This window comes from Leptopilina heterotoma, unplaced genomic scaffold (assembly GCF_015476425.1).
Source record: "Leptopilina heterotoma isolate Lh14 unplaced genomic scaffold, ASM1547642v1 Lhet_206, whole genome shotgun sequence".
Lineage (NCBI taxonomy): Eukaryota > Metazoa > Arthropoda > Insecta > Hymenoptera > Figitidae > Leptopilina > Leptopilina heterotoma.
In genome coordinates, this window is record NW_025110922.1 from 2434463 (window position 1) to 2450358 (window position 15896).

The following is a 15896-nucleotide window of genomic DNA, read 5'->3' on the forward strand; positions in this document are numbered from 1 at the left end:
TTCAGATAATTTTTCTGTCAGTAGTAAAATTGATTAAAAGTCAGACGTCTGAATTTATATATGAAAAATCAGGTTTTGTTATTACAGAATAAATATACTAACAGACAGTTTTTGTTCGCTAAAAGTTTAATTATTTTTTGCAGCACTGGTAAATGATTCTTTTATACAGGCAAAACAGTTTTATAATATTTTTGTTTATTTTTTCTGTCAGTAGTAACAATAAATTTAAGACAGTCTAATTTAAATTTTGAGAGCAGTAGTAAAAGTAAATTTTAGTCAGACAAATCCATATCAATTTTTATCAGTCAACTATACTCTCTAAATCTGAATCAGCGATAAGTATGCCACTATTTCAATTAGCGTATATGCGCTGTGAATTAGTGAAATTTCACTAAATAATCAGTGAAACTTCACTGATTAATTAGCGCATATACGCTGTTTTAAAATAGTGGCATACTTATCGCTGAGAATCAGTGAAATTTCGCTGATTCAGATTTAGAGAGTATGTTCAAGAAATCTTTTCGAATTTAGACCGCTAGTAGTACAAGTCACTTTTATTCAGACAGTGTGTCTTTAATTTCTTCTTAGTAAATAGTAAAATCAGTTTTAGTAAGACAATTGAATTACATAAAATTCATTCGTTTTTGTCTGAGTAGCTAATGCGTTATTTTAACTGCAGACAATTTTAATTTCCGTAGTTTTGGTAGCAGTGATAAATGTCAATTTTAGTCAGACACGACAATTTCCAGTTAAGTTTCGCATCAGTAGTACAAGTAAATAGTATAGTCAGACTTTTTAGCTGCTTTTCATTTTGTAATTATAGTAGTCAAATACATTTCTAACGAGACATTAAGTAGGTATTTAAATAATTGAATTCTCGTATAATTTTCTGCTAAAAATTGATTTAAAATGAATTTCAGTTAAAATTTTAGAAATACTTGAATTTTGAAAAGGTTTCAAATTAAAATCTTTGAAAATTTGAATTTTTCAAATTTTTAACAAACAATTCTGTAAAATTAATTTTTTTTGAAAAAGTTTAACCCGTTGACTGTCGCTGACGCATATATGCGCAAAACTAAACTGGCCAAAAGTGGTTCATGACGCATATATGCGCAACTTAAAAAAAGTGATTAAAAACTTCTGAAATGTTCCTGAAACCGGTTACTCGGGGGTTTTCGAGGTCGCTGATTACGAATATGACATTCGTTTTCCAAAATTCAAAATGGCGGATCCAATATGGCGGACAACAAAATAAAAAATTGATCAGATTGACTTGAAACTTGTTACTTGGGGGTTTTTGGGGTCGCTCATTACGAATCTGACATCAGTTTTTCGAAATTAAAAATGGCGGATCCAATATGGCGGACAACGAAATAAAAAATTAATTATAATGGCTTGAAACTGAATACTCGGGGGTTTTTAGGGTCGCTGATTACGAATCTGACATTAGTTTTTCAGGGTATTTTTTGAAATTTTATTTCACCAAAAATTATCATACTGATGTCAGATTAATCAGTTTCAAACAAATTCAATAAATTTAAAAAAATTTTCCGCCATATTAAACCAGATATTTTGAATTTTGAAAAACTGATTTTAGATTCGTAATCAGCGACCCTGAAAATCACCAAGTATTCAGTTTCAAGCCAATATTATCAATTTTTTATTTCGTTGTCCGCCATATTGGATCCGCCATTTTGAATTTTAGAAAACTAATGTTAAATTCGTAATCAGCGACCCTTGAAACCCCCGAGTAACAAGTTTCAAGCAAATTCGACGAATTTGGAAAAAATTTCCGCCATCTTGGATCCGCCATTTTGAATTTCGAAAAACTGATGTTAGATTCGTAATCAGCGACCCCAGAAACCTTAGGGTACCAAGTTTCATAAAAATCCATTAAAAATTTTTTCAACACACTTTTGGCCCAAACAGTGGAAATCTCGTTGACAGCCAAGGGGTTAATTGAATTTTTTTTATATTATTTGAAGTTTTTATTTTTTAATATATATTTAATAGAAGAATTTAAGACTAATTGAAATTTCGTAAAATTGAATATTCTAAACAAATGGATTTGAAAATTGTCAAAGAACTTTTTGAAAAAATATTTAAAATATTATATAAAATATTATATTTTTGTCGGTAATTGGTCCGTAATTTTTCATTTTTGGTCCATAAAGTCAGTATATTTTTGAATACTTTTAATGGTTCGAGCCCTGTATATTAGCATTAATATCGTAAACTTAAAATATTTTTCAGAAAATAACTGGAGTCATCTTCAGTTAATTTTTGAAAAATATGTAAGGTTTAATCTATAGATAGTTTTGCTAACATTATAGCGATGGTCAGTTTAAAGTCAGATTTAATATTTGGACAATAAAATTGAAAAAAAGTACAACGAATCGACAATGAAAGAAGCATTATAACTTAAAATTAAATTCAAAAATCTTTGAATATTAACTTAAAAGTATCAGATTGCAACGAATTGATACTAAAAAAAATATGGATCGAATCAAAAATTAATCCAAATTTATGGCATTAATTTGATACTTTGAAGAAAACAGTGAATTCAAAACTAAAAGAATTTTAAAAATTTGAAGACAGGAGTAGCAGTAGCAGAAGAATTAAATTTTTTGTCCTTTTGAACGTCGTTTTTGTTGTCGTTTTTGTTGATTACAAGAAAATCTATGATTTTTTTTCTCTTTTTATCGCATAGCAATGCGCAGACAGTTTATTTTGAGGAATGTCGCGATAGAAGGCGAATTGTGTTGACTATTTTGGCAAAGAGTAGGAGTGTGTGACACACAACGCAGTATATAGAGGATTCGATATTGTAAAGATGTTGCTTATATCCTATCCAATTTCGTAGACGGTTGACATGTTTAAAGTAGCTTGCGCGCCGAGTGCTAGAGCACTGAAGTGATACGTGTTTCTGACACTTTATATTATACATACTTGGCTTTTATATGAAGAGAGATAGTTGGCGTAAATATATATGTATACCTATATACATTGAAAAAGGGAGAGAGAGAGAGAGAGAGAGAAAGTTTTCTTGTCTGCGCGGCTTTGGCTCGAGGAGACTTAATACTGTATATACACCTTGTCACCCTTATTTTTCGTGGGCTTTTCTTAAAAAAAAACGATAATAGGTCCTAGAGAGCGAGGCGCGCGCTCTGGCAAAAATCACTGTCGGCTTTCATTCCAACCACAAAGTAGCTTTCTCTTCATTTCTTTCCGATTCAATCGACACACACACACATAAACACATACATACGTGGAATACAATCTTCGCGGGGCTGAAATTGGTACTTCCGAAAAGGAATTTGATGATAAAGAAAACTTTATAAGTCATTTTTGTATCTCTGTTGAGTGCGTATTATTGAAGGATGTAAAGAAAAATCTCAACAAAATGTTTTGTATTTTTTTATTTTCGCTTCATATATTATAATGAAAATTCGACGCTCATACAGAAATAATATAAAAGGGAATATGATATAAATATTTATATTTTCTCTGGAACTTTTCAACTATTTATCATGTAAAAATTAAAAATTTCTTTCGGAGCAAAAAATCGAAACTATTTGTTTAAATATTAAATCAAGTTTTTGTATTTTTTAAAAAGTTAGAAGTTTAAAAATTTATTTTTGGATATAATTTTAGGTATTTAATTTTTGTCAAGTACATTTTTAGTGTCGCTTTCTTTGTACATGTACGTCTTGTTTAAATTAAACTATTTTTTTATGGTGATTATTTTATTTAAGCAAGAGTGAAATTTTTAAAGTTACAGTGTCAGTAGTAAATATCAACCAAAGTCAGACGAATCAGACGAAAAAGTAAAAAAAAATGTTGTCTTCTAAATAAATTTTAAAAAATCCTTCTAATTTGGTATAATTTTAGTCTCAGTGGTAAAGGTTGTTTTAAGTCAGACAAAGTATAAAAAATAAAATTTGATTATGCGTTCTGCATTAATTTATTTTTAGAATCAGTAGTAAAGATATGTTTTAGTCAGACTAAGTGGTAAACAAATTTGTTGACTAAGCGTTCGACTAAAATTTTTACTAATCGTTCAAATTTGATAACATTTTAGTCCCAGTGGTAAAGTTCACTTGAAGTCAGACAAAGTAGTAAAAATAAATTTAGAGGAAGAGTTCGAATTTTTATTTTCAATAAAAGCCAAGTAAAAAATAATAGAAATTATCAAAATTTATCAGAGGAGCATAAAAGTTAGTTTCCATATAAATATGTCCTTGTAGCAATATTGATAATTTTAGCTATGAATTTTAGTTTCGGAAAATTTATAAAAATGTATTTTTTTTGTTTCAGGTGAGTGCAATTTTTTTCCATCTTTTGACAAAGAATAGCATATTTAAAGTGAGTATATTTAGAAGTAATTTTATGATTAAATCTAAATTTATTATTCATCATTTTTATGATAAATCTTAATAAATATTTCAATTTTTGGAGTGAAATTGTTCTAAGAATGTGAATGAAATATTCTGTTTCATTTACGACCTTCATTTAAAGTATTCCAATTATTTATTTATTTTTATTTATTTATTTATTTATTTATTTATTTATTTATTTATTTATTTATTTATTTATTTATTTATTTATTTATTTATTTATTTATTTATTTATTTATTTATTTATTTATTTATTTATTTATTTATTTATTTATTTATTTATTTATTTATTTATTTATTTATTTATTATTATTTTAATCATAATTATGGATATTCCAATATTTTTAGAAGTCATAAGAAAGTTCTCGATGTTGGTGTTAAATAATTTTAAAAATATTAAAAAGTTTTAATTCTTATTGGATTTCTTTTTGTTTGACTTACAAATTTGAAAGCACCACAAATTTTAATATAAATAATCTTCAAATTTTCTTTTATTTCTCACAATAATTTAGCGTTACTAAATATGAAATTGAATTTATTTAAAATAAATTTAAATCTTGAAAAACTACAATCTAATCAAATCTTTATTTATCAGAAATCTTAAATTGGATGCTTCGACATTTTATAAATTTTTATTCAAGTTAATAATTTTTGACAATATCGAAAAATATGTATAATGTGAAGTTATTTTCGAACAAAATTTTTAATTGAAAAAATTTTTAATTAGCAATCATTTTATTATTTATTTACAAGAAATTTAATCCAATTGAATTTTAATTTATTAAAAATTTATTAATAAGAAATTTAATGTAATAGAATTTAAATTTAGTAAAAACCTTCAAAAAAACTTGATTTAATAAAATTCTTATAAATAAATATTTTAACTACTAATTTTTATAGGATGTTCATATTTGAACTAAGTTTTTTTATCTTTTCAATTCTTCACTAAATGAAAAAAATTCCTTCAAAAATTGTTTGAGAATATTTGAAGAAAATTACTATCAATATTAATATTTTTTTTTTGAGAGGGGGGTCAAAAAATTTAACTACTGATTATGATTTTCCGAAAATATTTATAAATAAAAACAAAAATACAACTCTTGAAAAACTGTCATATAAAATTATTACTTTATTCTTTATAACTTATTTCTATTTAATGAATAATTTTACATAAAAATTCTAGAAATAATTGAATTTTAAGAGTTGCGTTCACAATTTTTTTTAAATAATTAAATTTTAAGAGATTTTAAATTGAAATTTTAGGAGATTTGAATTTTATATAATTTTAATTAAAAATTTTGAAGATGTAAGTTTTTGAAAAATTTTCATTTAAATTTTTTTTTGTTTTGAAATTAGTTAAATTTGAATTGAAAAATAATTTAAAATTCGTAAAATTTATTTGCAAATAAGTAGATTTCTAAATTATTTTAGGTGAACTATCTTTTTTTCCATTAAATAATTGAATTGTCAACGAATTTTTTCAAAAAATTATTAACAATAATTGATATAGAGAAAAATTTTTGTTAAAAATTCTAGAAAATAATTTAATTGAAATGATGAAAATAATTTTGAAAAAGTTACAGTATAACAATTCTTATAAATTATTGAATTTCAAAAAGTTTGAAACTTTTAAATTAGAAATTTTTGAAAATCTTAATTCCTTTGGAAAAATAATAATAATGATGAAATATTTATTTTAAATAATACGATTGACATTTTTAAATAATTTTACAATTGAAGAAATTCGTAAATAAATATGAATTAAAAATATTTTCTTGTGTAATTTTTAGAGTGAATCAGAATATATTCTTTATATGAGAAAAAAGTTAAAATTCCATCTGGAAATCAGAGAAAACAAAATTAAATTTAAAAAAATTCTAAAGTTGTCAAAGTTTTCAATATTAAAACAATATTTTCACAATATTGCGAATCAATCCACATAAAATGCAAGTCCTTAATTTCTCCTTATATTAAATGCAAAATTCCCTTGTGATTGAAATTTCGTATCATTTTTCTAATTTAAATTCGAACAAATTAATTCTAATTCGCACAATAAAGAACAAGAATAAGATGAAGAAAAAGAAGTAGAAGAAAAACTAGCACGACTCTAAGTCTAAATCCAACAGTTGTAAAAGAAAATAATAGAAATAACTGTAAAAATATTAATTCCAAACCATATACATATAATATATAAAAATGCACATATTCTAAATGAATTGTCATCAATTCTTCATATAAATATAAGCGACGTCCTTTTATAAAAGTTAAAACTCGTTTTGATAAAAAGAGCAAAGCAAAGCAAATTTTAAATTCTTCACAGCATATTGAATTTATATTACTAGAATTAAACATTACCGGTGAGAGATCATATTACATTTTAATCCCCTCTCCCCCGAATTCTATATATAAGCTAACGTCTTCGACGTTTGTTAGTCAAGTTTGATATTATTTCTTTTTTCCTCCTTTTTTTTGCCAACTGATTTGTATTTGTATCCTTTGGCTATTCAATATTCAGTGATGCATGCAATGGAATAGTCGCATTTTTATGTAACCCCCCTCCCCTTTCTATTTTACTCGTGTAATATAGTCAGTAGTCTCATTTATGCGCAACATTAAAGTTCCGCCTCTCCTGATATATATCCCTATAGATCTCGCGTGATAATCGGGAGTTCGCATTTTTATTACAGTGTCCTCAAGACCTAAGAAAGCCATTATGGAATAGAAATGGTATTCGACCAAGTTGTCGCTCTCTGAATGTCATTTCTATTTCGCGTGTATATAAGGAAGAGAGAGACCCCTTTTTTTAAATATGTCTCCACGATATTGCATACTAATGCGATTGAAATAACATCCGTGCCAATATCGATAGGTCGTTTTTACATTTTAGATATATAGAAATGTCCCATCATCCCCTCTTTTTTTGGAAGGAATTCAATACAATGCTAATTAAAGAAGGGGTTTATTCCCAAGCCAACGAGCACGAAAGGAAATTTGTAACACGCGTGGATTACAATGAAATCGTTTACGAGCGCAATATAACCACCGGTATATAATATTGAGAATGGGGCGAGAGTTCTCTCTCTCTCACTCGCTCTCTCTCTTCTTTGGGGTATAACCTTTTTGAAATTTTTTCCTTCGAAAACGTTTTCAACGTGACACAATGATGTTTTCGGGCGCGAGCCGCTTTACTTTTCAATCGAGAGAAGCGTAACGGATCTTGCTATCCACCTGAGTCTCCCTCTCTCTCTCTATTTTTTTTCTCTCTTTCTCATCACAAGAGCCAATTTCCCGGCAATTATTAGAAAATATTATTCTTGCATAATTCAGCGACCTTTCCTCTCATATAGTGTTAGAGAACAGCGTGAGATTAGTTGTATAACTGATCTCATGGCACGAAATATCTATGCATAGGGACAAAATTATTTCTCGTATTTATATTCAATTCGTCCAAATGTCACTCATTTTACATGACATTCATTGCATAATTTGTGTATGCGAGAGCATATGATGTATATCTTTGGAACCTTCATAACTTTTATGTCCCTCTGATACAGATTTTGATAATTTCAATAATTTTTTTTTCCTGACTGTTTTTTGGAAATGTTAATTTATCGAGCAAACATTTCCAGAAAAATATTGCATTAATTTATTGAAATGGATAAACAGGTTTACCACGAAAATTTAATTTTCTTTTCCCTGACCCTAAAAAATATTCTGATTCACTTTAAAAATTATTAGATAATAAAAAAAAGTTCTATTTACGAATTTCTTTAATTGTAAAATTATTCGAAAATATCAATAACTTAACTTCTTTTTTATTATTATTTTTTTCATAGGAAAAAAGATTTCAAAAATTTCAAATTCAAACCTTTTGAAATTCAATAACTCGAAATTATTTACAAAAATTTGAATAAAATCCTTCGCAAGAATTAAATTATTTTTATAAGTAATAAAATTTGTCACATGAATTCAATTATTTAAAAGAATGTAATAAAATTCGTTAAAAAAATTCAATTATTTACATAAATAATAACTATTTTCATAGGATTTCAATTATTTTTAATACAATTTAAAATAAATTTCTCGAAAAATGTAATTATTTTCAAAAATTTTTTTGCAAGAATTGTATTATATTTCTCAAATTATGAAATTCTTCACTGAAATTCAAATATTTTAAAAATCTACTATTTTAATAAAATTTCTCAAAAGAATTCAATTATTTTAAAAAAAAATAATAAAATTCGATTATATTTTTATAAATAATGAAATTCTTTACAGTATTTCAATTATTAAAAAAAAATTAATTAAATTCGTTGCAAGAATTCAATTATTCTCCTAAATAATAAAATTATTCACAAGATTTCAATTATTTTTAATACAATTTTAAGTAAATTCTTCGAAAAATAAAATTATTTTCAAAAATTGTATTAAAATTCTTCCAAGGAATTCAATTATCAATTATTTTTAATCATTTTTTGCAAAAGTTCCTTGAGAATTTTCAAATTCATTTCTTTACAATTCGCAGTTTTACAAAATTTCGATTATTCGGAAATTCTTCCATTAAATATACATTAGAAAATAACAACTTGAAATTATTTTAAAAAATTGGTAATAAGCTTTTTGAAAAAAATTAGTTCCATAGAATTTTTAATTAAAAGTGTATGAAAAATTCAAATTTTCAAAGATTTTAATTTAAAACCTTTACAAAATTCAATTATTTCTAAAAATTGCAATTATTAGTAACTTCTCCAAAGTTAAATCTAAAAATTTATATGAAATTAATTTTTAAATTAATTTTTATTAGAAAATTCTACGAGAATTCAATTATTTAAATGTAAATGTAAATAATTTATTGAATAAATAAATTAATGTTTCTTAAAATTTCGAGGAATTCAATTTAAATTGTATTAAAAATAATCGGATTTTATTATTTATGAAAATAATTGATTTCCTAAAAAGAATTTTATTATTCATATAAAAAGAATTACAATCTTTGTAAAAAGTTTTATTATTTCTGAAAATATTTGAATTATTGCGAAGAACTGTTTAAAAAAATTATAAATAATTGAATTCCTGAGAAATTTCTACTATTCGTGAAAAGAATTTAATTCTTACGAAGATCTTTATAAAAACTTTTTTTAAATAATTTAATTTTTTGGATAATTTTATTAAAATAGTAGATAATAAAAATGATTGAATTGAGGAAAATTTTTGAAAATAATTGAAATTTTGCCAAAAATTTTATTATTTATATGAAAATAATTGAAATTTTGACGAGATTTTTAAAAAATTTTTGAACATAATTGAATTTCTGAGAAGAGTTTTATTACTTTTGAAAATAATTGAATTTCTTCAAGAATTCAATATCAATTCATCTCCAAAATTCAATTGTTTTTAGTGTTCTTAACAAAAATTCTTCTATAAATCCAATATTTTTAATAATTAGTTATGTTTATAAAAATAATTAAATTATTGCGAAGAATTTTATAAAAAAGGTTACAACAATTTTTTCAAAAAAATGTATGCAAATTATGTTTTTAATAATTGAATTCCTGTGAAATTTTCATTAATTTAGAAGACAATTGAATATTCGTTTAGAACTTTGTCAAAATATTTTTCAAATAATTTAATTCTTTTGAGAAATTATATTAAAATAGTAGAATATTAAAAATCATTGAATTAAGAAAATTTTTAAAATAATTGAAATTTTGCAATGAATTTTATTGAAATTTTTGAAAATAATTGAATCTTATTACTTTTAAGAGTAATTGAATTCTTGTGACGTATACTATTATTTATGAAAACAATTCAACTTTGACATGGATTTTTTTAAAATCCCTGAAAATAATTAAATTTTGTCTAAGAATTTTGCTATTCAAATATAAAGATAATTGAAATGTTGACGACAATTTTTTTTGGATTCCTTTGAAAATAATTTAATTTCTGCGAAGAATTTAATTAGTTTTGAAAATAATTAAATGCTTCTGATGAATATTGTTATTTATGAAAATAATTGAATTTCTTATGAAGAAATGTTTATAAAGATAATTAAAAAAAATTCGTCATATTGAATTTAGTAAAACTGATGTACTATTTTGTATAATAAGTATCGAAATCTCTATTATACTTCAAAGTTTTAAAATAATGTAAATTAAAAATTTAATTCTAACATGTCTTTCACTTGTGCAATAATAATTTAATTACATTAAAAATTTCATAAATTAAAATAGGTTCTGTTTATTTAGAATAATTAGTGCAATACAACATTCAAGCGCTGATAATGTTGCTAGTATAATAATAAAGATAATTTAAAATTGCACATTTTTCGTGAAAAACACGAAAAAGTTATCAAAAAGAAGATAAATATTCTATTGCGCTTTACAATTTCTAACTTTTTGTTACGTAGCATTAGAGTGAGTAATAGCGGAAACCTGTGAATGAAGATTACTAATTTCTGTAATTTTTAAAAGAAGCCCAATTTTTAGGTCAAAAAACTGTAAGTATTTGATATATTCTGGCTAATTCTTAGGGGTTTAAGGTTTTTTTAATTAACCAAATAGCACGTAATCTTTTAATTATATTATTAGCTTTAAAATATTAAAGAAACTTTTAATCTATTATGTACTATGAAAAAATTAAAAATGAATGTATTATTAAAATAAAATTAATAAAATTAATTAATTAATTTATTAATATAAAGAGAGTTTATATTGAAAATTAGTAAATGATAGGAAAACGTTTACCGTTAACGAATAAAAATTGTCTATGTGGCATTGCATAACTGCGCTAATGTAAGTAATAACGTAGACGTAGTTGATACGTAGTTAATATATTATTTTACATTTATTTGTAGCGGACATAATAAAAATAATAAAAATATTTTTAAAAAAATAAAAGTGAAGTCACTAAAATTTTACATAAATGCAAATAGATACACAAAAGTGTCAAAAACATCTGAAATATTCTCAAAAGACTTTCATCAGAATTGCGCACGCACATTCATAGAATGAGCAATGCTACTGCGCATGCGCAAACCTTAGGTAAACGTTGCGCATATCCAGAATGTATATATAATAAATAAATTAATATTCTTTTCAGTTCAGTACGCTTCAGATTTCGATAAACACAATCTAATTGAAAATGGAATTCAAAAAGGAGGTACTATACTTTTTTTTGTGTTTCATACAAATGAATAATTTCTGTTTATCTGAAGTGCAACATTATCAAGATGCTAAACAAACGGAGGTAGGTTGTTAAAAATATGAACCATTTCTTTGAATTGGTAAATAAAGAAAATTGTAAGTAAAGATCTAATAAAACAATTTTTTGCAGAACGAACTTTTCAATAGCGAAGATCCTTTTTGTATAATTGGAAAGTTATACAATGACTCGACTTTTACGGACACATTTTTTGAGAATCTAGTTATAAATAAATTGTTTATCATAATAGCAGATGATATGAACGACGGGATAATGTTAGCTGATTTCTTGAGTAATGGAAATAGAGTTAAATTTGATTTAGAAGATCTTTCTGAGGATGAAGTATTTCGACAAAATAAAATACAACAACATTTTTATTTGTACAATTCCAAGTTCAAAGATGTACATATATTTGTCTATCCTACAAACACACCGAATGAACTATTAATAGACTACTTAGCAAAGAAAACTATAGAATCGGCACAATATTTAAAAGTTGCACTTACATGTAAAAATGATAATAACCCTGAAATTTTGAATTCTATGTTTTTGATTGCATCAAAAATTTTTCAACTTGACATTAAACGACATCGTTGCGAAATGGAATACAACATTATTTTTCTCCCATCAAATATAAATGATTTTACAGAATGTACACTTGGAGTGAAAATAATAAAAGATTACTATATATTTAGTTTTATAAGATTTCAGACTACATATAGTAATGCTTTTGATACGATTGAACGCAAAGAAATTTTCAGAAGTTTGAGTTATCAGGAGCAATTAAAATATCTTGTCATAAAACCTCTTCTTGATGATGAAGACCATGTTAACAATACATGTTCAAATTCTCCAAGTATTCTAGAAAATGATTATCTATCACAAGAGAGCAAATTAATTAAGTTGCGTAGTTTCCTTAAACCAGAGACCAACATCATAAATAAAGAATGTTTTGACAAAATAGTAAGAAGTGAAACATTCTTCATATCGGATTTGAACTTTTTGCCGGATTGGTTGATTTTCTCAAACAAAAATACTTCAATAATAATTGCCAATAGAGACAATGAATCGATGGATGAATTAAAAGAAAATCTTTGTTACGATGAAGAGATTTTAAAAATTTTTAAAGTAATTTGTTTTGTCAGTAACATTTTTGACAATCAAATGATTTGGTACAATTATTTGAAACAAATTGTATCTTATTATTTAGAACAGGAAAAAGTATTGTCTTCCAATTTAAATGTGTGCTCTGAAAATAATACGAATAGTAAAGAAACTCAAATATCATATGGATTAATATTGCAAAAGAATATTGAATCAAAATTGAGGGACTCTTATTCTGGCGAAAAAGAACAGATTAGTAAACTAAAGGTAATACACTTAATAAAATTTCTTATTCAAATAAATTAATTCCGAAATAAATTCAATAATATTTCTTAATAGTTCAGATTTAATATGACAAAAAAATAAAATATTATAATCTTAACACTATAGTTTTGATGTTAAAATAAAAGTTTTTTTTTGTCGAAGATATAAAAATAATTTGTAAGATTTAAAAAATTATAAATGTTAAAATATAATCGCATACTTAACAAAATATTTTTTACAGAAATTTCTATTTCCACATTCAACAATAACAAGGGAATATAATTGCGAATTTACGAAAATGTTTATAATGTTAAAAAAAATGAAAAATTTGTTTACAGCTATAAACATAAAAAAACTATTTCTCGTAATAGCAGAAGATATGAATGATGGCATAGAGTTAGCTGAATTTATGAGCAATGAAACAAGAGTTAATTATGCTGAATCAATGAAATTAAAAGTGAATAAACATTCGATACTATATACAATAATAATGGAAAATTATTATTTGTATTACAATATAGATGCATCCACATTCATTTTAGTTTATCCTAGAAATGTAAAGAATCATGTAATAGCGACATACTTGACAAAAAAGACTATAGCATTGTCAAAGGAATTAAAAATTGCACTCACTTGTAAGAAAGAAATCAACAAATTTACTTTGGAATCTTTGTTTCTAATTGCGTCAGAAATATTAGAATTAGATATCGATAATTACTTTACAGGGAATAACAATGCAATTATTATTTTACCATCAAACTTTAAGGACAATTTTTCATATGAAAGAATGAGGGATGGATTTATTAAAAATTATTCTGAAAAATTCGAAAAATATAAAATAGAGACGAATTTAAAAACATGGTTTAAGGAGAGTAACTTTAAAAATTTACATTTTAAAGAGCAATTGGAATATCTTATTCTGAACTATCTTTATGAAAATTCCTTCAATATCACGTTACCAATTTCTCTTTCCACAATGATTCACCCTATTCTTAAATCTAATTTCCTACCAACAGAGTCGAATATTATTAATACTCGATATTTCAATTCCTTCAATTATAATATTCCGAATAGATGTTTAAATCAAATATTTCTCTTCATTAATAGAAAATATGTAAAAAAAACTGTACCATCAAAAATTACATCTTTGGCAGGTCTATTATCTTTTCCAAATTGGATAACCAAAGTGAAGCAAGGAATGTCCATAAACAAAAATAAAAATGATGAACTCATCAAAAAATTTATAATCGATCTTTGTAACAGCCGAAATCAAATAAAAATTGTCGAGATGATTTGTCTTATGAGATACTTAGAAGATTGTGATCCAAACCCTGAATTAAAATTATTTACTCTTTTACAACACTATATAATACATTATTATTATAATACTGAAAGAAAGTGGTTTTCAGAAATAGAATCAATGTATATGGATCGAATTAAGAATAAAGGTAAGAATATAATGTTGAGCAAATTACCAGAATTTTATGCGAAAATATTCAAAACTCACAGAAACAAGCAGTCTTTCATGATAGAAGCTTATAACCTGGTGTCCAATTTTATAAATTTGGAAATTGAAAATACATGTTATTCAATAAATAATGGAACCTACAAACTGCAAATAAGAGGATATATCCTTAAGTTTAGTGAAATTCTGTACACGCAGTATTGTCCTGGAAAAGTAACAATTTTGGTAATTATTGCTGAAAATAAAATTATCATTGATGACGATCTTAATAGTAATGAACTGCAACAACTCATTTTAAATGCACCAACTTGGGATATTATTTCAAATAGAACCATACGTTTAGATGGTGCTCCTGGACAAAGTATTTGGGTAAGTTGACAAAAGTTTTTTCTAAATTATGATAGAATATTTGTCTCAATTTAATATTTTTAGAAAAAAATTTTTATAATGATGGATAATAACAAAAATGTTTCAGAAACAGAAAACATTCTCTGATCGCATTTATGGTTTACACGGTTCACCTGGAGAACCTGGAGGATCATTTTATGGACAAGTTAATGATATTATTAATGCAGAAAATTTATGTATTGTTAGTAGTGGAGGTGAAGGAAGCGACGGACAAGATGGCTATGATTTGGTATGGTCTTTTGAAAATATTACTTACCGAGATACATATGGAGAAAATGTTGAAGGTAAAGGAGGAAAAGGTGGTATTTCTGGTTATATTACAATTACTCCAGTTAACATAACTAATTTGAAAATAAAGTGGAAAAATGCTTCCGGTAATGACGGCAGACCTGGTAAAGTTATAAGAGTAGAAATGGATTATAATTATAATCAACAAATGATTATAGATAGGGAAAACATTTGTCAAATAGTAGATAGAAAAATAAAAAGTCTTCAAAGTACCCTTGATCTATTAAAAGATAAATTTATTTTTTTAACACATAAATTTATTTATTTGTAAATTTCTGGTAACTTCATTTTTATAAATTTACAAAACTATTGAAACTATTATTAAAACTTTCATCAATTAAATAATAATTGATAATAATTGATCAATTAATCATAAATAAATTTACAAAAAAATGAATTCTTACTATAGACACAAAAGTTATGCTTTGTAAGTAATAAAAATACTTTTAAGAAAAGGTTAAAAATGATATTCCCTTGTAATATTTAAAATGAAAAATGGTTATAATCAATAATAAGCTATTGAATCAAATAATTTTTTTCCTCAGTGTTCCAGTAGTAGAAACAACTAAAATTCAGACTTCTGTATGCATTTAAATTTAAAATATGATATTATGACACTACGTTTCTCAAAAATTTGATATGACAGAGAATTTTTATTTACTAATTCGATTATTATGAAAAAAAATCTTTTTTTTACTTGAATTATACTCTTTAAATTTAAATTAGTAAAAATGTTTACTAATTTGAATTAGTGACTGAATTTTTGATTT

General features: G+C 24.6%; 1 protein-coding gene across 2 annotated transcripts; it reads left to right on the top strand.

Moving 5' to 3' along the window:
- Positions 1 to 10765: 10765 nt before the first annotated feature.
- On the top strand, positions 10766 to 15765 carry LOC122501263. Of its 2 annotated transcripts, XM_043610596.1 has the most exons (6): positions 10766 to 10893; positions 11496 to 11642; positions 11730 to 12968; positions 13207 to 13600; positions 13691 to 14799; positions 14906 to 15747. In XM_043610596.1, the coding sequence occupies exons 2-6, from the start codon at positions 11538 to 11540 to the stop codon at positions 15395 to 15397; spliced, it is 3339 nt and encodes a 1112-aa protein (XP_043466531.1). In that variant the 5' UTR covers positions 10766 to 10893; positions 11496 to 11537; the 3' UTR covers positions 15398 to 15747. The 2 variants fall into 2 exon arrangements, with proteins under 2 accessions (XP_043466531.1, XP_043466530.1); XM_043610595.1 differs by having other exon boundaries at positions 13207 to 14799; positions 14906 to 15765.
- The last annotated feature ends 131 nt before the right edge of the window (positions 15766 to 15896 follow it).

What these genes read in the sequence shown, in the direction of transcription:
- LOC122501263 (XM_043610595.1), top strand. Translation starts at nt 11,538, where the DNA reads ATGGAATTCAAAAAGGAGGTACTATACTTTTTTTTGTGTTTCATACAA. An exon ending in AAGATGCTAAACAAACGGAG is followed by an intron (nt 11,643 to 11,729) that starts GTAGGTTGTTAA and finishes AATTTTTTGCAG; the next exon opens with AACGAACTTTTCAATAGCGA. An exon ending in AACAGATTAGTAAACTAAAG is followed by an intron (nt 12,969 to 13,206) that starts GTAATACACTTA and finishes TATTTTTTACAG; the next exon opens with AAATTTCTATTTCCACATTC.